Raw genomic sequence first — 25,608 nt, 5'->3', positions numbered from 1 at the left:
GAATATAATTAACATCTACTCTTTTGCAGAATCTTAATGTTTCCTGATCCTCATATGCAGGTTTCATATTGACTTCTAGAATTTGAGCAGTATGGTGTGAAACTTCTGCATCAGCCCATTTCATATAAATCACTAGAAATCTGGAAAGTTATTAGCCTTCAACTTGAACTTCTGAACTTACTAGAGAAGCTTAATTTTATAGAGAAAATTACTATACTTATTGAACCATTCATATTTTGTAGTAAAAGATAAATGCAACTGAAAAAACATAAGTGGTACCAGGTACATAAATCAGTGTGATCCAAGAACCTAAGGAAAAGCCCTAAGGCCTCAAGTGTCAGTGGGGATGCAGTCATCATCTGTGATTCCATGATCTCACAAATTAGCAGTAGGGAAGAGCCCAGCCTCACACCAGTTATCAGCAGGACCTCCTCACATCCAGGCTGAATTTTGTTCATAACTTGACAGGAGAGAACAACAGTACCAGAGTAACTAATGATACACAGTGCCCAAAACAACATTCAAGTCTCATTACATTGTGTCATTTCTTACATGTTTCTTCAGAACTGCCTCTCCCCTAAGCCACCAGGTTAATCACCCTCAAGCTGCTCTATCATTCCCCCTTTTCAACAGAACAGGGGAGGTGGTTTCAGTTCGAAACCAGGCAGAAACACCAATTTTGTGTAGGGGTTTTGATTCATCAATTTGAAATTTCCTGGCCAATGCACCAATTTATGTAGTGGATCTAGTGCTGGCCAAATTGCCAGTGCATCCCTTAGAATTATCTATTTATTTCTTGCTGTGAGTTAGGGTTAGGAGGAAGGCAAAGCAGGCTTAAACTTTAAAGGGTATAAAGAAAAACTTTATTAACATAAACTAAAATAATAAGAAGAATCAAAATAAAACCTTCAGAACACTTCTCCTCCCCCCTACACCCTCTTTTCTCCCACACTGACAATGTGCAGAAACAAATCAGTCAGTTTACCATCTCTAAAATAGTCTTTCTCCAGTTCACTTAGGGAGAGGAGTCTCTCTCACCATGCTATAGAAACTTCTCCACAAGAAAACAGTTCTCTTGTGGCTTCAATGTCACAGCCAATCAGCCACCCAGGAGAATGGAAATCTGATCACTGTGTAAAAGTCCCTCCCCTCGACTTAAAGCTTTCCCCACAACTGTTTTTGAGGGCTCACTCTTTGGCCAATGGGGTACACTTTTAAGGATGAGCAGTTTAGAAGCAAAGGTTCTCTTCAATCTATCTCTGAGATCATCTTCAGCTCTGGGAACAGAGGTCTTGTTCTTCCCTGGGGGCAAAGGGTCTTCATCACTCTTCCCTCTCTCTCTGTTCAAATTTCTCATGAGATCACATCTACTTCAATATCTGCTTGTTCAGTATGGATGCCTTTGCTCATGTCTACAATGTGAACGCTCCACTCCGTCCTATGCTTCTTATATTACTTATAGGGATATTCAATATATCATAGTCCATCACCATAGCTTACAAGAGAATTTCAGCTTAAGGCATATCCTCATCTTCCTATCCCATCTGGGACCTGACTCTTCCTTCTTGTCTGACCTCAATGTCTCCATGTTGTTTCTCTGCGTGCCTTCACTCTGTCCTTTTCTTTCACTTGAGAGAAGATGGAAGGTCTGCAAGTTTCATCTGTGCAGTGAAAGAGTTAATATCTCACCCAAGGCCACATATGGTCATGTGATCGCTGTCAGGTCGCAGCTGGAGCTGTTTATGGTGGAGAATTTTTTGGCAGCTACACTGAGGGGGAGCTAGGATCTTAGCAGCCAGGCTAGAACACAGCGGCAGCACCCATGGGTCGATGGCTCCCCCTCCTCCTACCCGGCGGTTTCTGGTGAGACTTAGAAGTGGCAGCATTCCAGCCGCACTGCAGGCCCGCCTGGCTGCGCTGGGGGGGGTGACCTGGCCCGGGCAGCACTGCAGCAGAGGCAGGACCTGGCTCAGCCTGGCCCTGCCAGGCCCGTGGGCCGCGTGGGGCCTGGCCCGGCCAGAATCGTTACCTGCTTAGAAGCCAGAACCAAAAGAGAGATTCATGGGTTTTTTTCATCTTTACATGTGTGTTCACAAAAGCACATCCAACTTTTTCATTGGTGTAACAATGTGTCAATATTAAAAATCAGCTGCTGATTGGTTTTTATCAGGTCTAAAGGGAGCTGCCAAGGTCCTTACAGGGAATTATTTCCATAACTGGTTCCTTTCCTTCCTTACCAAAAAATAAATTAATACAAAACCAGCACAACAGGGCAGGAGAAAATACAACAAAAGTCGCAAGGGAAGAGATAAGGACAGTGAGATCACTAAGAAATTACTGTCACAGGCAAAACAGACTTAGACTTGACTTGAAGTGATTATTTAATTTATTGCAAATCAAATCAGAGCAGACTAGTGAGAAATAAAAAACAACTCTTAAAACACCCTACCCTTCTTCTCAGGCCCAATTTCACTCTCAAATTCTCTACCTCCTCGCCTCCAATCAGCTCAGGAAGGATGGGGGCTCATCACATGTCATCTCTGCTGCTCCTTTCTCCTCACTTTTCCCCTGCTCCAGCATGGGGTCCCACTCATGGGAGACAGTCCTGCACAAACTTCTCTAGCATGGGTCCTTTTCCACGGTGTGTAGTCCTTCAGGAACAGGCTGCTCCAGCCTGAGTCCCCCATAGGGTCAAAATCCTGCCACAAAACCTGCTCCAGTGTGAACTCCTCTCCACAGGGACCATAGGTCCTGTCAGGAGCTAGCTCCAGCGTGGGCTTCCCACAGGGTCACAGTCTCCTTGGGGCATCCACCTGCTCTGGCATGGAGTCTTCCACAGGCTGCAGGATGGATATCTCCTTCACTGTGGCTGCAGGAGGACAATCTGCTTCACCATGGTCTTCACCACAGGCTGCAGCAGAATCTCTGCTCCAGTCCCAAGTGGACTTCCTCCCCCTCCTTCTTTACTGACCTTGGTGTCTGCAGAGTTTTCTCACATATTCTCAACTCTTTTTTGGCTGCTATTCCAGTGTTTTCCCCTTTCCAAATATGTTATCACAGACGTTATCACCATTCCCAATTGACTCAGCTTTGGACAGCAATGGGCACATCTTGGAACCAGCTAGCATTAGCTCTATGGGACATGAAGTAAGATTCTGGCATCTTCTCACAAAAGCCACACCCATTGCCCCTCTTCTACCAAAACCTGGCCATGCAAACCTAATACAGATGTAAATACAGAAACCTCACTGACAGAGCAAGAGCAGTGTCACCAGGGAAGACAGAGAGGGGTACATCTTTTTGGAAGGAGACCACCAGCTTTACAGGTATCACTTTCCATCTTCACCTCTCTGCTCTCACCTCTACAACAGTCTCCATAAGCAGAATGGTTACTGTAGTGGGGAGACCAGAAAAACAACACACATTAACACAACTGAAGAGATTCTTTTATTCAGAGGTTTGGTCTAAGTAGTTGTTTCTTTGCTGGCAAGACTTCTTGCCCTTTCAAGATTGTCTAGTACCAGATAGATTTGTTTAGATATTAATTGTGAGAAAACTGAAACAAGCAACAGAACTGAATGCTCTCAGCAGTGACAGTAAAGCAGTTCAAGTTTTGTTTTCCAGCTTTTCTGAATAATCAGGAGCCAAATTTTTTCATTTCAAACTGTCACATTTCTCACCTGGGAAAGAAAACTGGACAACTGCTTTACCTGTACCCACAGAGGCAGCAGCTGCTGATCCACCAGCTGTTGAATGGCCTTCTTAGATAAGTTTTAATTTCAGTCCCACTAATAGAAGCTGGTGAAGTTCAATACTATGGGATACGTGCAAGGCAATCTGTCCTGGTCCTATTCATTATTCATCTCCACACCTCCTAGATACTTACCAGGTACATATTTTCTCAGCATCATTTTGTTTTAAGGAAAGTTAATTAACGTAGTTGAGAACCTCACAGATAACTCCAGGAGTTAACACGAGCCCCAATTGCAAGTTTTAGTCATATAAAGTTAACAACATAATAGAGACAAATGTCATCTCCTTCAGGGTCCTGATGAGCTAAAACCTCCTACTGAAAACCTTAAACTGAGGAAATGAGCCAAGTAATTTTTCCCTGCCTAAGTTCTCAATGCTTCCAGCTCCATGCTGTAACATGAGTTTGGATTCCTAGGCTTGGTTTTTGCACCACTGCAGCTGTCTGCCTGGAGACCTCTGGTTGTTCTGCCCAACACACAATGTGCACACGTGCCTACAGGAGCAGGCAGCACCTGGGCAGGCAGGATCCAGCAAGCTGTTCATTTGTTGAAGCCAAAGAACATGAGAGATGGGAACCATGACACTGGGAGTTATAGTGAGGATTCTGTTAGTTTTTCTTCAGCAGAATAAAAATATTTGGTGAATTACTTTAAAGATTCCTCAAGACTGTTGATATTTTAAGTACTTAGAATTTTAACTATCAAAACTAACCCAAAAGCTGATTTCTACTACTAGATGTTATTATGCAATTCTATAGCAGTGTGAGAAATGGAACTAATGCAGTAAGTCTCTCTTTTAAAGAAAGTGCTTGAAAGGAACCTCCTGCATCACACTGAGTATTATTTAAAACAAAAAGAGAACCGATTTCCTAGCAGAGCATTGCCTTAAATATCCTACAAACTGGAGGGGTTAAGAATACTAAGCTCCAGCTCTCTGCCTTCAGGTTCAAAAACCAACATAAGTTGCAGGTCCAGATAGAATTCACAGCTTACTCATTTCAAGGAAATTTACAGACCACTCAGCATTGAATGCTCATGTCTGGTAGAAGTGTTGGATGCATGGGTAAAAAAACCCAAGAGGAATAGGGTCTCTCTTTATGCATAGCAACAGTTTCTGAAACAGTGTTTTACTAAGTTGCAGACTAACTTTCCCCCCAAAAAATAAAACTCCATTGCACTAAAGGTCAAATTTAATCAGTTAATATGGACTATGACACAATCAAGTAATTCAGTACAAGCAGACACCATGGAAGCAGCTTCAAAGAACCAAAGTATCCTAGTTTCAGAAACAACAATGTTCTTCTGTTCGACTCCAGTGCAAAGATGAGTGGGAGAAAACACCCCATCTCTACCTATGTACAATTCCAGTAGAGGCTGGACAGTCTAAACTCTCTGTGGCCAAGCTGGAAAAAAGGAAACTTAGGAAAGGACACTTAAAAAATTTACTTTAAGAAAGTTGGCTCTCAGTGGAAAGAGAAATGCTGGAGTGATGCACATGGGCAGGCTTGCTCAGACACTCTCCCTTTATATGCAAAAAAGCTAAACTCCTTGCTGAGATTGTCACCCTGGTCTTGCTGTGTTGCATGATTAGAATCCAGGAATGTGTTTTCAGCTGGCTCCTGCACGGGCCATCAGATCTTCCAAAGCCTTCTGTTGGTCATCGTTATGTAGTAATAAGACCTCCTTAATGTCTTTTAGTTCAAAGCCCATTTCTTTAAATTGACTCATTAGTTGGAGAAGCTCTGTCATCTGAAAGACACAGACAGTCCATTATTTGCAAGAGAAAAGAGGGTCAGTGCTCAGTGGAGGTTTAGCACACAGCCAGTCTTCAGTGACTGGGCACCCCATAGGGTGGATTTCTATACCCCAAGTACAGCCCATTCCAATGGTTGGAGAGTCTTCTCACACCACAGTCAGCAGAGCTCTGGGTGCAGTAGCCCATGGAGCCTCACCTTCAGTCCCCTGTATTCGCAGGCCTGCATTTTCAAAATCGTCTTCAGCAAGGGCACCAAGGCTCGGTCTGTGGGGGTGTCTCTCCTAGTAGAAAATTTATCAGCCTGGCCTAACAGACTCTGATTAATGTCACCCTGCTCCCCCACATCTACCAACTACTGTTGCATCTAAATTTTAAGTTATATTGACTTTGGGAACAGCACAGTAGCCCTTGATATCAAATGGCTCTTCAGATCTAGGACAAACTTGTGGGATTAGCACAAATCCTATTGGACACACTGTGTACAATACTACCAACATAAACCACAAATCCTCCCCGAATTAAAAAAAAAAAGTAACAAGAAGTGAATGACTGATGAGACTTTTATGAACCCTCTGTGATTTACAGGACCTCTACTCCACTTTGGGGGGAGGGATGACAAATGATGACAAAATCAAACCAAAATCAAATTGGTTGAGATGGACAATCAGGAGATTAGCAATTTCCAGTTTTGGTGTTAAGCAGGTAGCAAATTCATTTACTGAACTACATCATTGCTCCCATCTTCACACTGTTGTTCCTCTGTTTGCAAGCTCATCACAAAGTCCAAGAAAGGCAAGAAGGCATATATATGATGTCAGTAGCGGCTGACATAATCTACTTGGACTTGTGCAAAGCATTTGACACCGTCCCACATGACATCCTTGTCTCTAAACTGGAGAGACATGGATTTAAAGGGTGCACCATGCAGTGCATAAGGAATTGGCTGGATGGTCGCACTCAAAGAGTTACAGTCAAGGGCTCAATGTCCAAGTGGAGACCAGTGATGAGTGGTCCTCAGGGATTGGTATTGGGGACCAGTGCTGTTTAACACCTTTGTAGGTGGCATGGACGGGGGATTGAGTGCACCCTCAGCAGATGATGTTATGATGGGGTTGTTGGCTGGAGACAGAAACATGAAATTACTGAGGGTCCTCAACAAACAGCACTGAGTTTATTATGGCTGCCCCTTTTTATAGGGGGTTTGAATTCTCCAGGCTTAGACAGCTGATTGGTTGGTGTCTTGGACCACCCAGCTCTCTGACCAGTAAGATGTTTGCAGCTTAGGGTGGAATGTGGTTGGTTGAAGTCCCTGTTTGGGTTTGAATATATCCTATCATTGTTCACTCAGGGACCAGTTTATTGAACCAGGCTAGATGAACTGGGTTTCTTATTTATGGCCGAATTATTTGCCCAGCTACAGACCATCTGTGCTGTGACAGATGAGACCAAGCTGTGTGGTGCAGTTGACACACTGGAGGGGATGCCATCCAGAGGGACCTTGACAGGTGGACCTGTGCAAACCTCATGAAGTTCAACAAGTCCAAGTGCAAGGTCCTGCACCTGGATCATAGCAAACACTGGGATCAATCCAGGCTGGGGGAGGAATATATTGAGAGCAGTTCTGCTGAGAAAGACTTGGGGGTGCTAGTATATGACAGGCTGGACATAACCCAGCAATGTGCACTTGCAGCTCAGAAAGCCAAGTGTATCCTGGGTTGCATCAAAAGCAGTGTGGGAAGCAGGTCAAGGGAGGTGATTCTCCCCCTCTGCTCTGGTGAGACTCCATCCAGAGTACTGCATCCAGATCTGGACTCCCAAGCACAAGAAAGATGTGGACCTGTTGGAACGAGTCCAGAGGAGGCCATGAAAATAATCAGAGGGCTGGAGCATCTCTCCTATGAAGACAGGCTAAGAGAGTTGGGATTGCTCAGCCTTGAGAAGACAAGGCTCTGGGGAGACCTTGTAGCAGCCTTCAGATACCTAAAGGGGCTACAAGAGAGCTGGAGAATGATTATTTACAAGGGAATAGAGTGATAGGACAAGGGGGTATGGCTTTAAGCTGAGAGGGTAGGTTTGTGTTAGATATTAGGAAGAAATGTTTTACTGTGAAGGTGGTCAGACACTGAAACAGGTTGCCAAGAAAAGTTGGGGCTTTGAGCACCTTCCAGGTGTCCCTGCCTATGGGGGAGGGGTTTGAACTAGATGATCTTTATGGTCCCTTCCAACCCAAACTATTCTATTATTCTATATCTGGGGGGTTGGGTTGCACCTCTAAATATTTCATATAACTGGGCACACAACAGACAGTCAAACTTTAAAAGATCCTGCTGTCTTCTGAGCTGGCTACTCGCTCCTGTCTCTGTACTTTTGGTGTTTGTAAAACAGCCAAACAATGAACCAGATTAAAAAAAACCCCAACATTTTCTAACTTCTTTCAGGGAGAACACTAACCCAATTTGCTGAGCAGCCAGGCAGATGCATTTGTACAAGGGAGAAAATTCACAGCCAGGGGAGGCTGACAGGTTTTGAAAGATAATTTGCTGCTTCTGAAATTAACTGCTTCTGTACCAAGCACCTCACCTACAAGAGAACTCTGGGTTCAAAACATTGCAACCAGAATAAGCAGGGTCATTAAAAAATCCTGTCTCCATAAAAATGCATGCAAGTGAAAATGATAAAGGAACACAGTATAATTCTAATGCTTTAACACATATTCACTTTATCACCACAGGAATGTCCTTCAGCAGTCAGTTTTGGAAACAAGGTGGCATTATCACAAAAGCCAGAATTACATCAGCCAGAGGAACTGCACATTCTCTCTATTCCTGCACACATTGTGCCCTCACCTTCTCCTCTGAACACTGGTGCATTTCCAAAGCTGCTTCAACAAGAAGTGGATCAAAGCCCTTCTCACAAAGCTGTCCATGTACAAACAGGTAATCCAAAACCTGTGGGGAATGAAGAAAAGAAGCTAAGCTTGCAGAGCAGCATTTGCAGCATATGGCTGAATACCATCTTTGTACATGCAGGGGGGCTCAGCATGACTTTACCCCAGGCTTCACCAGGGACTCAGATAAAGTCCTTCCTAGTAGATCTGAGACGGTCTTTATGCAAGAACTTGTTCAGAGAAAGCAGATGAGCCCTTCTGTCCTCCTGTGTTCTCCCACCAGCTCTGAACATCATCTGCTCTAGTCAAAACAGTCTCACAAGCCAATCTTTAGAAATTTAACTGTGCTTTTCATACAAGTTTTTTAAGATGAAACTGTAGATTCAACAGTCAAGATACCTCAGCTTTTAGCTTTCTCTCAGCCAGTCACAGGAGCTAATGCAATCTGAAAGCATTCAGCCTTTAAAGATCAACTCAGCATACTAGTGAGTGAGCTGCAAATCTCAGCTCACACGCACAGAAACCACTGCCAAATTTCTTATCTGTCCTCAATTTTGAGAGGTAGGGGGAAATGTCTGATAGGCAATGCTAGGTCCACAAAATAACACAGCTTGCAAATACATCAGAATTTAAACCCATCATCCTAAAGGACATTTTTTTCATTTGATACTGCAGTTCAGTCCAGCACAATCACTCTTGATGTGTAGGTAGTGGGCAAGCAGATCATCTCCGCAAGGAGTCACTGGGACACTCCTCCTCCCCAAGCAACAGGCACAGTCCTGCCAGGCAATGCTCTGCACACAGTCCACCTAGGGTTTCCCACACAGAAAGTTTGGCCACATTCTTCCTGCTTTAAAATGTTTGAAGTGGATCCAAGACACAGAGCCACACTTCACCCTGCAGCGTTTAATGTTCAATGACCTGATTTTAGCAAGTGTTTGAGGCAACACATAAAACAGGAAGTAACACAGCACACAAAAGAAAGTTGGTCAGTGGTGCCTTGCAAGAGGCTTTCAGGGATGTTGTAAGCCTGCAGGAGTAAAATCCCTGTCTACAAGTAGAGACATCAGCATTGCAACCCATGCTCAGAACAAGGAAAGTTGGTTGGTTTTTTTTGTCACATGGCACTAAGCATGGCATAGAGCCATGCTAAGCTTCCTTTGGATGGTTTTGTGGCTTCTGGGAAGGCCCAGTACCTCTCCCAGCTTGACATGGAGCTAAGGGCCCAGCCCAAGTTCAGTGCAGCTCTTATCCAGCATCCACAGGTGTGGTTGACAGTCTCTCATCAGAAATAAGTGTAGTCACTTTGGTTTTGGGAGCCTTTATTACCAGCTGACAACTTCTCTAATGGTTAACATCACAGCAGTTGCAGGCTGCAACCCCTTGTTAGAATAAATATATTCCCCCTATACATTTTGCAAACCTAGATTTGTTTCTCAGCAGAATCAGCATCCAATCAAGGGTTTCTTCCCCACTGCACAAGCTCTTACCTGGTCTATGTTCTGCCCCTTCTTCTTCATGGCTTTCAGGACGTCCTCAGGCGCATATCCCATGTTGACGACTGTCTCTATGCACTGCCTCTCACTAGCAGAGAGGGTCTGCTGTAGTTCAGGAGCAGGGTCACCAGACTGCTTTGTACAGCTGGTATTATTGGGCACTTTAGACACTGGGAAATTTTGGTGTGTTACCTAAAGGGGAAAATCCAGAGCCTGAGGTGATGGTCATCTTCTGCATCCCCTCATCCTGTTTCTGGCTAGTGAAGAACCAGGATACCCCATGTAATTAATCCAAGACGCTTTCTAGACTGCCCTTGGGAAGTTACTCACTGTTAGTATGAAATCAAGCAGTGCACAGTCTGATTCCCACCATACTTTTTTAACCCTCAAAACAGCAACCAACAACCCAGATTCTTTCCAATATACCCTCTCCTATCAGTGGATGAAAACCTTTCAGTGCCCAACCATATGATATAGTCAAACCTTGTACCTCAGGAGAAGCATGCAGATTGCTTCCTTTACTCCAGTTTACTCATCACCTATGATTTTCTCAAAGGAACACTACTTCTGGAGATTTTCAGAAACATGATCCAATGCAAGCAGACAGGTATTTGGGAACTTACCGTAAGTATTTTTGTTTCCTTGTAGTCTGGGTGCACCTGTTGGACAACACACAAATAAGATGACTATAAACATTATGCACCAGTGAACAGGATTTGCTACAGCTGGGGAGGAAGGGTTTTATGGGAGAGATCTGGGAATAAGTCTACTATACTAGGGAGACTTCTGGTCTGATCAGGTTTCCACATGTGAGATGCAGACATTACACAGTTATGTGAAGTTATAGAATAGACATCATAAAGGTAATTTCTTCTTTCAGCACTCTATAAAAACAGATTATATGTCAAGAAGGATGTGTCCCCTCATAATAATTGTAAGCTTGTTTATTCTTTTACTGTGACTTCTACGTGTTCACAAAGCTCAGTGTAACACACTGGCTCAATGATAGTGATAATTTTTAAATCATTGCCTAGGGACTTCCCTTAATTTTTTGACCATGAAGAGCAAGAAAAACACATACCTCTTTTCTACTCTCAAAGCATTTCATTTCATACACCTGTGAAGGATGCACTCAACCCCATTAACTAAACCTGCAGTAGTTTGATACAGGCTCCAAAGGAGGTAAAGGCCTGAGCTGTAGTTCTATGAAACACAAAGGAGCAGAGAGCATCGATGCATATGAGCTTGGAACATGATTGTGCAATTAACACATGAATAGTGTGTGATTTCTCCAAGATGCATTTATCAAGGACCAAAGAAAGTTGTGGGTTTAAGGAGTCTCATGCATACCTTTCCCATCATGTGCAATTTGACAATGAGCCAACCACTTTATCCCATAAATATGACAGTCTAAATAAACCACCTTTGAGCTCTCCCTGCTAGGTAGCGTGGCTGCAGGGCAGTCATCTCCTCTTGAGCTGGGATGCCTCTCAAGGTTGCTCCTGGAGGCAAAGACACTTTTTATCAACAACAGATCTTTGGAGGAGTCCAATTTGAGTTCTCTCTAAATTGCAACTGGACTGCACACCAGTGACTCTTCCCTTGAGCTGGGATGTCTCTCAGTTTTTGAGATTCCTTACCTGAGGTGGAGATACCCTTTATTTCACAATGGAGCCTTGGTAAGTGCCTGATAGCATGCTGAATTAATACTAATGAAATACGTGTAGTTAATTCCATTAGACATAAACCATTGTCCAAGCCTGATACTAAAATTGGACCTAGTTGCACCTAAGCTCTGTCAGGAGTTTAGAAACCAAGGGGGTCCACTATGAACCTTGTGACTCAGCAGGAGAGTCTCTCTTACCCTTTTGCATCTTCGGTCTCTGTGTAAATGATTCTAAATCAATTCTAACTTGATTTTCTTTTGTATGTTTCATCCATGTAGTAAGTAATAGAGTGAACCTTGCCATCAAACTTTGTTAAATCACACTTTTATAAATTCATATTAAAACCACTTTTGCTAATACTTTTGATGGTGATTCTTTAAGTGACCTAAATGACTTATCCACACCACCACCATATACGAGCAAAATGGCACACTGGCTAAAAAGAGCGTGTGATTTTTCTACGAGTGCCTAACACTTGGTCCCATTCTCAGTACACTAACAAGGCTGGATAATGTTCCTTGCCGTACACATGATCCATTTTTGCAGAAACAAGCTGCCAGAGGGTAGAACCAACCCCCCACTTTATATTACTTTACCCAAGATAACAGCACTGCAAAGTCAGAACTCTGCCCCTTTCAATTAATCCATTTCAAAGTCTTCCTGCATTTTAAAACAAATTTTAAAAGACTGTAAGAAATTACTTTGGACCAAGGGTCGATGTTTATTGCCTTTCATTAATATCTTTTTAAGCCAACAAAAATTGCTTGAAAGCTTGTCTACATCTTTCAGAAAAGCCTTCTTTGGGCTGTTAGGGGTAGAATTGTTCCCTTTTCTTTCTGTGGAATTTCTCCCATTGTTATGCTAAGTATTTGAGGCTACACCTTAATAACTATAATGTTCTCTCAAACGGGGGTGGGGGGAGGGGGAGGGGGGAGGAGACCGGAAAAGGAAAGATGGGACGGGGGTCTGGAGCGGGCTTGGACTCTCTAGCTTGGCTCGTGGAGTGAGAGGACGGCCCGAGCTCCGAGCTAGCAACTCCACTGCAATCCCAGCGCCGAGATCCACGTTCCCTGCCTTTGGACAGAGCTCTACTGCTTTCCCACTTCATCCTACTACCTCCGGACACTCTGCCGAGCACCACGACCGACACTGTGAGGGGGGAGTCGCTCCTCCATCCCTCTCACCCCTGGGCCGCTGCCACCATCACCCAGCCCTCTTCAACTGCCCGGGACCTGCCCTGCCCCCAGCACTGGTAACTGAGCACAGGGAGAGGGAGCCTGTGGCGAAAGGGGACTGGAACTGAGCTATACTGTTCTGTTTTGTTGTCAGTTTTTATAGCTGTTGTTGTTTCTGCTATTTTGCCTTGTTAGATATCAGTAAAGAACTGTTATTCCTATCCCCATATCTCCTGCCTGACAGCCTCTGATTTGAAACTAAAATAACTAAAATGGAGGGGGTTGCACTCTGCATCTCAGGAAAGGGGTTCTCGCCTTTCCTTAGAACATACATGTCTTTCAAACCAAGATAGATTTTGGCATCCGGAACGTGGGGCATTGCCTGAGGGCATTGAGAGAGGGGTAGAAAAGGGGATAACAGTTCTTGAATTACCCAAGCTTGTGGTAGGTGACACCATGCTGTCCAGCTTACCCTGGATAGACCTCCATGTGGTCACTGCTATATCTCTCCCATTTGCGAGCCCTTTTTTAAACATGAGTCTCATAACCAAGGTTACTGTGGCTATTATCCGGTTCATTTTGTGGGTTGATCAGTTGAGGAATTAATGGATTTTTAATTTTCTCTGGAAGATGGCCACATGGATTCAGAGCTGTCGCACTCTAAGTGTGTGTTTCTGGGGCTACTTCAATAATAGTACTTACTGTGAGGAAGTGGCAGCAGGTGAAATCTTCTCCCAACCCATTACACGGTTTTTGAAGTTCACCCCACCAGTCCTCAAGGGGTTCCAATCCACTTTAAATGCTAATGACATTATGCTGTGGCTAGTGTTGCTGATATCCCTGTTAAACCTGTTCTATCTAACATTCAGAGATAAGGGGAGATTGACTTGGATAACAACCCTGATATCTACCCCAGGAAATAGTGATGCTGCCGCAGAGCCTGATCCTGTTCCAGAGACTAGGGATATTACCCCAGAGTTTGACCCTGCCCCACAGCCCACCTCGGAAAGGAACCACCCAGAATGGGTGGGGGTTGCTAGTGAAGGAGATACGTGAGATGGGCCAGATGCTGAAGGAGTACCTCTCCCCAGCTGGTGAGAAACCCTCCCCCTGCCTTAAAGAGGGAGACTCTGATGGTGCAGCAGTGGGACCCACAGATGTTACATCTGTCCAGGTTCCAGCTGAACTGCAAGGGCACTCAGCAGCAGCAATTGCCCCTGTGGAAACTAGGAAGTCTAAGATGAAAACAAGGCACCTAGATAATAAGGGTCAGGAAGGGGGCCCCTCACAACCAGCAGGGGAGCCAGAAGTTGAGATCATCACCTAGTCCCTGTCATACGAGAGTCTCCGTAACCTGCGAAAAGACATTGTACGACGGGGCCGTGAGGCTTTTACAACCTGGTTACTGCGGGTCTGGGACCTTATGGGTACAGGTGTGCAACTGGATGGTACTGAGGCAAGGAATTTGGGAGCCTTGACCCAGGACTCAGGTGTGGACCAAGTATTTGTAAGGGAGACAGGTCTCCTTTCCCTCTGGGAGCGACTTTTAATGAGTGTGAGAGAGAGATTTGTCCACAGGGAAAGAATGCAGGAGCACCACCAGAGAACACGTTGGAATACCCTTGAAGAAGGGATCCAACAGGTGAGAGAAGTGGCAGTACTAGAGGTGCTCTTTGGGAGGGATGGACAGCATGACAATGACCCTGACAAGGTCAGGTGCACAAGGGAGATGTTGTGGAATCTGGCAAACCTGGGCCCATCTCAATATACCCCCTTTATTACAATGATTAATGCTGATACCAACCAAGTGACAGTGGGTTCTGTTGCAAACAGACTCAGGAATTATCAGAGTATGATGGCTGGCCCAGTGCAGGCTCATGTCTCTGCTGTGGCTAAGGACCTCAGAGAGGAGTTTAAGGAGGAGATGAAGGAGATAAGGGAAATAGTGAGGAAGAACAGTGCAGCACGAGTGTGAGTCATGGACCCCAAAAGTAGAGCCCATCGCCCCCCAGCTAGGGAGAGAGGGTAAACCCCATGAGTTGACCTGTGGTTCTTTCTGCGTGACCACGAGGAAGACATGAGAAGGTGGGATGGGAAACCCACACCTGTCCTGGCAGCACGGGTGCACCAACTCAGGGAGGGGAACACCAACAGAGGGAACTCCCCTAAAGTGAAGGTAGCCTCAGCCTCCCATGACCAAGGTGCAGGGAATTACAGAAGGGAGGATGATCTGTCAGATCCCCTTGAAGGAACCTCCAGTATGTATGCCCAGGAGAGAAATAATAACCAGGGCTAGAGGGGCCCTGCCTCTACCCAGGTAGAGGCACGGGAAAACCGGGTATTTTGGACGGTGTGGATCCGATGGCCTGGCACATCAGAGCCACAGGAACACAGAGCATTGTTTAATACTACCTTGCAATGTACATTAATACCATCGGGACATGTAGGGGAGGAACCTGTTTCAATTGCTGGGGTTATGGGGGGATCTCAGGAACTGACTTTACTGGAGGCTGAGGTGAGCCTGACTGGGAAAGAGTGGCAGAAACATCCAATTGTGACTGGCCCAGAGGCACCATGTATCCTAGGCATAGACTTCCTCAGGAACGGCTATTACAAAGACCCAAAGGGACTCAGGTGGGCTTTTGGAATACCTGCTGTGGCAGCAGAGGGCATTAAGCAGTTGAACACCCTGCCTGGGCTATCAGAAAACCCATCTGCAGTGGGACTCCTCAGAGTGAAAGAGCAACAGGTGCCAATTGCTACCACAACAGTGCACCGCCGGCAGTACCAGACGAATCGAGATGCCGTGATCCCCATCCACAAGATGATCCGTGAGCTGGAGAGCCAAGGGGTGGTCAGTAAGGCCCACTCACCCTTCAACAGCCCCATCTGGCCTGTGCGTAAATCTGAAGGAGAATGGAGATTGACTGTGGACTATCTTGCATTGAATAAAGTGACTCCACCGCTGAGCGCTGCTGTGCCGGACATGCTGGAACTGCAGTACGAGCTGGAGTCCAAGGCAGCCAAGTGGTAGGCCACCATTGACATCGCCAATGCATTTTTCTCCATTCCTCTCGCAGTAGAGTGCAGGCCTCAGTTTGCTTTCACCTGGAGGGGTGTGCAATACACGTGGAACCGACAGCCCCAGGGGTGGAAACACAGTCCCACCATTTGTCATGGACTGATCCGGGCTACACTGGAGAAGGGTGGAGCTCCAGAACATCTGCAGTACATTGATGACATCATTGTGTGGGGGGACACGGAAATGGAGGTATTTCAGAAAGGAGAAAAGATCATTCAGATTCTGCTGGGAGCCAGCATCGCCATTAAAAAGAGCAAAGTCAAGGGGCCTGGCCAAGAGATGTAACAAACATGCTATGCTCTTTTCACTGATGGTTCCTGCCGCATCATGGAGACGAACCCGAAGTGGAAAGCAGCCATATGGAGCCCCACATGACAGGTTGCACAAGCTACCGAAGGAGAAGGTGGATCGAGTCAACTTGCTGAACTAAAAGCTGTTCAGCTGGCCCTGAACATTGCTGAAAGAGAGAAGTGGCCAAAACTCTACCTTTACACTGATTCATGGATGGTAGCCAATGCTCTGTGGGGTTGGCTGGAAAGGTGGAAAAAGGCTAACTGGCAACGTAGGGGAAAACCAATCTGGGCTGCCGATGAATGGAAAGACATTGCCACCCGGGTAGAGAAGCTGCCTGTGAAAGTCCGTCACATAGATGCCCATGTCCCCAAGAGTCGGGCTAATGAGGAACACCAACACAATGAGCAGGTAGATCAGGCTGCACAGATAGAGGTGTCAAAGACAGATTTAGATTGGCAGCACAAAGGAGAGTTGTTCCTGGCTCGATGGGCCCATGATGCCTCAGGCCACCAGGGTAGAGATGCCACCTATAAGTGGGCACAAGACTGAGGGGTGGATCTAACCATGGACAGTATTTCTCAAGGTATCCATGACTGTGAGACGTGCAGTGCCATCAAACAGGCCTAGCGGGAGAAGCCCCTCTGGTATGGGGGGCGATGGTCCAAATATAAGTATGGAGAGGCCTGGCAGATTGACTACATCACACTGCCTCAAACCCGCCAGGGCAAGCGCTATGTACTGACCATGGTCGAAGCCACCACGGGATGGTTGGAAACCTACCCTGTATCTCATGCCACTGCTCAGAACACCATCCTGGACCTGGAAAAACAAGTTCTTTGGAGGCATGGTACCCCTGATAGAATTGAGTCAGACAATGGGACTCATTTCAAGAACAGCCTTATAAACACCTGGGCTAGAGAACACGGCATTGAGTGGGTGTACCATATCCTCTACCATGCACCAGCTGCAGGGAAAGTTGAATGGTGCAATGGCCTGCTTAAAACCACCTTGAAGGCACTGGGTGGGGGAACTTTCAAGAACTGGGAGATTAATCTACCAAAGGCCTCATGGTTAGTGAACACCCGAGGTTCCACTAACCAAGCAGGCCCTGCCCAATCTGAGCCCTTGGGCATCTCAGATGGAGATAAGGTTCCAGTGGTACACATGAGAGGTATGCTAGGAAAAACTGTTTGGGTGAATCCTGCCTCCAGCAAAGACAATCCCATCCGGGGAGTTATATTCGCTCAGAGACCAGGCTGTACCTGGTGGGTGATGCAAAAGAATGGAGAGACCCAATGCATACCCCAAGGAGACCTTGTTTTAGGGTGAAATACCTATAGTACTGTGTCTATATCTCTAACTGCATGTATGTATATATATATCTGTAACGGTTTAATTTGATATAGCATATTAGTATGGGAAAAATTCAGGGGTGGATAATGTTGGGGGTTGAATTGTTCCCTTTTCTTTCTGTGGAATTTCTCCCATTGTTATGCTAAGTATTTGTGGCTACACCTTAATAACTATAATGTTCTCTCCCGGGGGAGGGGGGTGGAGACCGGAAAAGGAAAGGTGGGACGGGGGTCTGGAGCGGGCTGAGACTCTCTCGCTGCGATCTAGCATCTCCCCTGCCATCCCAGTGCTGAGATCCACGCTCCCTGCCGTTGGACATCGCTCTACTGCTCTCCCACTTCATCCTACTACCTCTGGACACTTTGCCGAGCACCACGACTGACACTGTGAGGGGGAGTCACTCCCCCATCCCTCTCACCCGTGGGCCGCTGCCGCCATCACCCAGCCCTCTTCAACTGCACGGGACCTGCCCTGCCCACAGCACCGGTAACTGAGCACAGGGAGAGGGAGCCTGTGGCCAAAGGGGACTGGAACTGAGCTATACTGTTCTGTTTTGTTGTCAATTTTTATAGCTGTTGTTGTTTCTGCTATTTTGCCTTGTTAGATATCAGTAAAGAACTGTTATTCCTATCCCCATATCTCCTGCCTGACAGCCTCTGATTTGAAACTAAAATAATTAAAAGGGAGGGGGTTGCACTCTGCATCTGAGGAATGGGGTTCTCGCCTTTCCTTAGAACATACCTGTCTTTCAAACCGAGGCATGGGCCCAAACTAAAAAAATCAAGCAAACAAACAAAAACCCAAACAAACCCAAAAACCACCACAACCAAAAAAATCTATTCCTAGAAAAACAATTTTGAGAATATATGTTAGGATTTTGGCAAATTCCATCTATTGAGGGAGGGAAGAAAAGAGGGAGGGAAAAAACACGTCTTGTTATGCATTTCTACCCATTTTCATCTCCAGGGCAAGAATTTATCTTCAAGGACACAAAGCTCGAGAAATCATGTTTGGTCTGATGGACTGATTTATGCAAGAGCCTCTCCTCATGGTGGTAGAGGGGTTCAAAGCTCTTCACACACCCCCTTCCTCCAGGCACTTTTGCCAAAGCAAAAAGCATTAGAATATGGGATACACTGAATTGGGGTTCTGGAGTAGCTCTGAAATCAGCTGGTTATCAGTGCTGCCACCAGGAAAACCAAAACTGCTTCTTAGACTAGAGATTCAAGAGTCCAGGACCAACTCCTCTTCCTTAATGTACTTGAGCTTGACCTGTGTCTGAGGTGAGCGATTTCCAGTGGAGGAGGGAAACAGCTAAAGGAATTTTGGGGGAAAAAGCTAGGACTGGTCATTCAGCAGTCATGCCCCCTTACATCTCAAACTTGCATTTCAGTGCCCTTCAAGAAGCAAACATACATTGCTTTCAGTATGTACTTGTACACTGTGCCTACTTTTAGGGACTTTATAGGCCGGGAGCCCTGTCTGCAGCTGGTAGGTCTGCATACACCATGCTACTGCAGCAATATATATTCTGTATGGTATACCAGGAGCGCTCCATCCTCCAGCAACCAGATTTCTTTAAATGCATCATACTAATCAGGTCTATGATCAGCTTTGTTTAATTCCAACCTGTTGACTTCACTAATCATTTCTCCCCTCTGCCAATGCTGCAAAAAGCAAACTAGTGAGCTTCATAAAACCAAAAAAACCCAAACAAAACCAACCAACCAAGACAAAAAAACCCCCACCATAAACACACTGAGAAGAGGGGACCACCCAGAACAGAATCAATGCAGTCTCAGAGAAATCACAAGTTTATTTCCATCCAAAGAACCCTAGATCAAATTCAGTGGTAAAGCATAAACTCCAGTGGAGACTCCAAATCCAAAGCTACAATTTCTAGTCGTGCAAGAAAAAAATTCTATATAAAAACCACTGTGAAATACACTGGGATATATAATTGTTCTGAGGCTTTCTAAAAAGGACAGGCTTATTCTTGTGTAACCTTGAAGGGAGACATGCCCCTTCTGTTCCCAGTCACAGAGATGACTGACTTCCTTCTATCATTTTCACATTCTGAGGACTTTTGTTACATTTACTTCGATTACAATTTCAAAGTTTTGTTACACTTACAAATCATGTCCAAGGAAGAACTGGACATGGCACTCTGTGCTCTGGTCTAGTTGACAAGGTGGTGATTGGTGAAAGGTTGGACTCAATGATCTTAAAGGTCTTTTCCAACCTAAATGATTCTGCGATTAAATTTCTTGCAACTCAGCTGTCCTTTACCAGCCACCGGAACCATATTGTGGAAATAGGAAACAAGTACATTCTGAAGTTTAGTTCTGTTGGCATACCTATTTCTTGGTTTGCTACTTCCAAAGTCGAAACAGTTTCAAATTAAGATCTTTATTACTTCTCCTAATAAAACTATTTTTTGTTTATCAGTTTGTATCTTTCCTTACAGCATTCTTGAGAATATACCTTCCCTCTTAGTCTTTAATAAGTTTTAATCTGGCATAGCAATTTTAATAATCAAGAGTGAAAATGTGGTCATCTACTTGTAAGTGATCTTTCATGTTAATCCCTAGAGATGTGTCATACTTCAAGTTTTCACCTCTGAGCTATATACGATGATAGTCACCTCTCAAACCTGTGATCTGTAACAATGAGCAGTTGCTCAGCATGCTGCTGCTTCTGCCAAGGTTTATTATATTGAATTTGTTTTAGTGATCAATAAACAGCTGTTCTCCTGTGCTGACAAATACACTAGTTGTCAGAATACTGCAATTCACAATTAATAATGCATTTACCTGAGTCTGAAAAGAGATGAGAGAACAGGAGAGCAGCAGTCACTTGTTTCAGAGCACATGGTGTCACAAAAACCTGTACTATGTTAGTAAGGCCACAGAACCACTGAAGCATCATTTATATTGGACAGAAGCAGCCAGATTATTTTAGAGCCATCTAGAGGATTTGACCATACAGCTTTCACTAGGCTTCATGAGTACTGTTGTCCAGATCTTAGGTTCTTTGGGGAAAAAATAACAAGCTTACTGATATGCTGTTTTTGGCTGGGGTTGTTAGCTTTCTTCACAGTACCTAGTATGAGGTTATGAGCTGGAAAGACTGTTGATAACATAGAGGGGTTTTTTTATTATTATTGTTGAGCAGGGTTTGCACAGTGTCAAGGCCTTTTCTTCTTCTTGTACTGCCCTGCCAGCAAGGAGGATAGGGATGCACAAGAACTTGTGAGGAGACACAGCTAGGACATCTGACCCCAACTGACAAAAGGGATATTCCACACCCTATGACATCATGCTCAGTATATAAAGACAGGGGAAGAAGGAGAAAAGGGGGAGACATTTGGAGTGATGGCATTTATATTCCCAAGTAATTGTTATGTCTCATTTCACAGCTGTAAAATAGCTGAACACCTGCCTGCCCATGGGAAGTAGTGAATTAATTCCTTGTGTTGCTTGGCTTGTGCACACAGCTTTGCTTTCCCTAGTAACCTGTCTTTATCTCAACTCACGAGTTTTCTAGCTTTTACATGTTGTGGTTAGTGTTTGTGTTACCCCAGTTGTCAGTTTCATAATCTGGGTAATGTCTGCTTCTGATAATGGTTGCTTCCAAAGCCCTCCCTATGTTGTTCCAAGTTGGTTTCTCCCCAAATTGTATCCACCCTTGATGTAAACCACTCCCCTTTCTCCTCCCCTTCACTCTCATTGGAATTGGCTCTCTAAACCACTTCCCTCACTCCTCCCCTAAGGTTATCCCATTGGCTGGCTGTTTGTACCCGCCCACCGGTTTTGGCCTGTATATAAGCCACTGCAGAGGTGCTCTCTTTTGCCTTTGAATCTCTGGGTTAAAAGACCTTTGGGAATATCAGGCAGAGAGCATCTGTCGACTCTTTTGCTTTTTCTCCCTGATGCTGGTAAGCTAATCTCACTGTAGAGCCACAGCTCTGAAGTTCAGCTCCTGGTGAAATTATCCTGGAGTTGTTCCATGCACCTTGGTGTGGCTGCTGGTGTTCTAAAAGAGCTAGCTAAAGACTCCAGTGATCATGTCATTTACCCTTCTAATTCTCTCTACAATCCTGCTGGCAGGGGAATGAGCAAATGGCTGTGTGGGGCTTGGTTGCTGGTTGGGGTTAAACCACAACAGTCCTTTTTGGCACTCAACATGAGGATCAAGGGTTTCAAGAGAACAGATTTGATTGGAATGTGCTAGGACAAATTTATTGCTGTTAGTGCCGTTTATTTATTGGCAGGCTCCTGCATTTGCCATGGGCTTGCTTGCCTGACTATATTAGTCTAGTGCTCACTAGTGGCTGTTTTTTGCTTCTGTTGCTTGCTGCTCATCACCTCACTGTATTGTGCCTGGGAATGTTTAGATAACAGAAATGGTGATATGCCTGGGCTGGTAGATGGCCAGGGCACTGCTGCTGTAATGGACAGTCTGGAACTCCAGTGTGAACTCGAGTTGAAGGGACTGTGACCTATGGATGAGTCCACACAGGAGCAGAGATCCACCTGCAGCCTGTGGGAGAGCCTCACACAGGAGCGTGTGGATACCCAAAGGAGACTGTGATCCCATGAGAAACCAGCACTGGAGCAGGCTCCAGCAGGACCTGTGGAGAGAAGAGCCCATACTGGAGCAGGTTTGCTGGCAGGATTTGTGAGCCCATGAGGGACCCACACTGGAGCAGTTTGTGAAGAACTGCAGCCCATGGGAAGGACCCACATTGGAGAAGTTCATGGAGGACTGTCTCCCATGGGAGGGACCCCATGCTGGAGCAGGGGAAACAAGGATTCCTTACAGTCCGTGGTGCAGACCATGGTGAGGAAGCTGTCCCCCCTGCAGCCATGAAGGACTATGATGAGGATTCTACTAATGGTGGACTCTAGCAGGAAACCCCTTGTTGCAGCCAGGCTGGGAACAAGGGGAGTTCATTGCAATGTTAAATGCTATAACCTGACCCAAAAGGACCAGAGGTGAAGACTGTAATGGACATACCTTTAAATTGTTACCAGACATTGAGTTGTATGTTACAGGAATTACTATAACAGTGTCATGGTTTAAGCCCATCTGGAAATTAAACACCATACAGCCACTTGCTCAACCCCCACTCTCTCCCATTCCACCCCAGTGGAAGGGGGAGAAGAATCAAAGTAAAACTTGTAAATTAAGAAAAAAACAGTTTAATTTTTGAAAATAAAGTAAAATACAGCAATAATAGTAAATGATGATAATGATAATAAAAAGGAAAAAAACAAATGATGCAAAATGCAATTACTCACCACCTGCTGACCGATGCCAGACACCCCCTCCTCCCTTCCTGAACCCAAATTGGCCACCCTTCTGGGTAACTCCCTGCAATTTATATACTGGGCATGACGTTCTAAGGTTTGGAATATCCCTTTGGTCACTTTGAGTCACCTGTCCCAGCTATGCTCCCCCCCAGTTTCTTTTTCAAATTTCCTTACTGGCAAAGCATGAGACAAGGAAAAAAGAAGTCCTTGACTAAGGATAAACACGACTTAGCAAAAAACTAAAACATTGGTGTGTTATCAACATCATTCTCATTCTGAATCTAAAACACAGCACTATAACAGCTACTGAGAGGAAATTAACTCTACTGCAGCTGAAACCAGGACAAACAGGAACCACATGAACCAATGGAGGAGAGAAGCCTCAAAAGCAGCAGTCCTGACCTGCAGACTAAGGGAATGATATGTGTATTACATTAAAGAATGGGAAGGAGTAGGGCGATTAATGAGGTTGTATTGGATAGTGTAGGACCTGCACATGATGTAAATACTGTGGAATAAGTGGTGGAATGTGCTGGTTTTTACTATGGTAGAGTTAATTTTCTTTACAGGAGCTAGTATGGACTAGTATGTTTTGGATTTGTGCAGGAAACAATGTTGATAACATAGAAATGTATTTATTATTGCTGAGTAGCATTTACACAGCATCAAGGCCTTTTTTGCTTGTCTGCTTCTGATTGTCTCTCCAATCCTGCTGGCAGGGGAGTGATTGAGTGGCTGCCTGGAGATTGGTTGATGGCTGGGATCTAACCTCAATACTTACTCAAATTTCTGCTCTTATTCACAAAGACAAAAACTGGTGTGAAGTTAAGTGTCCCCAAAATAATTTTGGAACTTGCTACAAGTTTGAAGAAATGAAACATCAAATTCCTGTCTCAGAGCTGTACAGCAACCAACTGTAACATTAGTGATCCAAGATGATCCTCAGGATTGCTTTTAGTATCCAAAAAGCAATCCTTGCCCCCTCCTTTACAAGGAAGAGGGTAAATACCAGGTTTCAGACCACCATAATTTTCATCCTTTTAAAAGGTTGAATTTTTAAAAGTATCTCACAAAGGAAATAAATAAATTAAATGTTAAAAAAAAATTCTTTCACTCCAGGTTAACTGCAAGCACTTTTTCTCCTGTGTGAAAAAGCACGTGTTTTTTAATCTGTGATTGCTTCTATTCCTTGAAAAGCTGGCATTTCCATTATTTCCAGCAAATATATAAGCAAACTGAGGAACAAATCTAGAAGATATTTAATTCAAAACCTAAGAGCAGTTCAGAATCTTATATATCTCAGTTGGATAAGACAAAACACAGGACCGTACAAAGATCTCATATGCTTAGCTCAATGGTGTGCAACTATGAACAAGTACCAAAAAGCTGAAAGAAAAGTCACCAGAACTGGTCTAAAAATATCAGATTTAGGGGAACATGTGAAGTAATAATCTGAGGTTCAGAACTGCCAGCATGAAGACCTGTTTAATTGATGAATTTGCAACATAAATGAAGAGGAACTACCACACACGATCTACACATCTCTCCCATTAAATGAACCCAAAATCACAGGACATTTTAGAAGCAAAATCTGTCTCTGCACCTCCACAACTCCACATCTCCCCAGCAACCCCAACTCTAATCCACTGCGTGTTTACCATAATCGCTGTGCTTTGAGATGATTCTTCTTCTGTACAAACCGTTGACGCAGCCAGGGAAGGCAGTCTGGATGAAGAGGATAATGTTGATGTCTCCATGCCACTGTCCTCATTTAGAGCAGAAAGACTCACCATATGGTGTCTATTCAGTTCACTGGTTTTACTCTGAGCACAGGTTTGCAAAGAGCTGAGCAAAGTGCCGTTGCGGAGACAGGTAGTGCTGTGGAAAGTGCTCATAAGCTTTGATGATTTCTGATCACTCTCATCAGAGTCAAGTTTGGGAAAGGACAAGGATTTGATGTTGCTCACTGAAGTGATAGGGGACAGGGACACCTTGGAAGACAAGGACGTCTTTTCACAGTTTCCCAACTGTGGTAAAGTGATAAAGCCATTTGGTTTATGAAGGGGTTTGAAGTCCAACGTAGCCCTTTCTATAGATGTCAGAACTTTCTCATCTTGCAACACAGACTCAGACTCTGCTTTGGGCAAAGTATTATCTAATAGCTGGGCAACAATTGGCCCAGTAGTACCAACATGAATTTCAAGAATATTTTTTAATTCTTCCTTATCATTGATAGTTTTTAGTTCCAGTTTGTCAAAAGGGTCTTCCTCACATTCAAAATCAGCTGGGTTGAAGTCTGCTTTTGGATGAGGTGGACTGAGAACCTTTGGCTTCACAGCACTGCTGTTGGCTGGTGTGGGAGTAAGAATATTATTGTGCTGCAGGCTAGCGAGGATGGGGTTAATAGGAGGAGGCATGACTTCAGGACAAGGTCCCTCCAAGAATCCCATTTTGGTGACGTCCTCTGAAGATGCTTTTGAGTTTGCTAGTGCTTCTGCCTTGTGTTCAGCTTCTCTCTGGGCAGCTTCAATTTTTTTGATATCTTCAGCCCATTCAATTGTTTTCTTTTCCAGTGAGAAGTTATACTGGCCAGGGGTGGAGGGGAAAGGAAAGGAGAAAAAAAGATAAATTATATCAGGATCATAGCCACCAATTCTAACAGCAACATAAGTAACAGAATAAGAGCTACATGAATTACCATGCACAGGCATCAATTTTTCCCAGCATATCTTGTCTGTAGGTTTACAGAGTGACAAAACTAAATGACCTCAGAAATAGTTCATTTTGTCTCTAGCACTAAAACCTGTCTATAGTCTAGATTAAAATATCAT

General features: G+C 44.6%; 1 protein-coding gene across 3 annotated transcripts in view; it reads right to left on the bottom strand.

Annotated features, from left to right (window-relative positions):
• Positions 1 to 840: 840 nt before the first annotated feature.
• Positions 841 to 25,608, bottom strand: part of LOC148220086 (ubiquitin-associated protein 1-like) — a 63,849-nt gene continuing 39,081 nt past the window's right edge. For all 3 annotated transcript variants that reach the window (XM_088155643.1, XM_088155642.1, XM_088155644.1), the window contains 5 exons: positions 24,436 to 25,362; positions 10,515 to 10,550; positions 9,886 to 10,083; positions 8,355 to 8,456; positions 841 to 5,501 (listed from right to left, as the gene is read on the bottom strand). In XM_088155643.1, the coding sequence (XP_088011769.1) occupies positions 5,361 to 5,501; positions 8,355 to 8,456; positions 9,886 to 10,083; positions 10,515 to 10,550; positions 24,436 to 25,362 (1,404 nt within the window). In that variant the 3' untranslated portion in view covers positions 841 to 5,360. The remainder of the gene's footprint in view (positions 5,502 to 8,354; positions 8,457 to 9,885; positions 10,084 to 10,514; positions 10,551 to 24,435; positions 25,363 to 25,608) is intronic.

Source organism: Sturnus vulgaris, chromosome W (assembly GCF_052056855.1).
Source record: "Sturnus vulgaris isolate bStuVul1 chromosome W, bStuVul1.hap1, whole genome shotgun sequence".
In the NCBI taxonomy this organism is placed as follows: domain Eukaryota; kingdom Metazoa; phylum Chordata; class Aves; order Passeriformes; family Sturnidae; genus Sturnus; species Sturnus vulgaris.
This window is presented reverse-complemented; position numbering and strand designations above follow the sequence as displayed.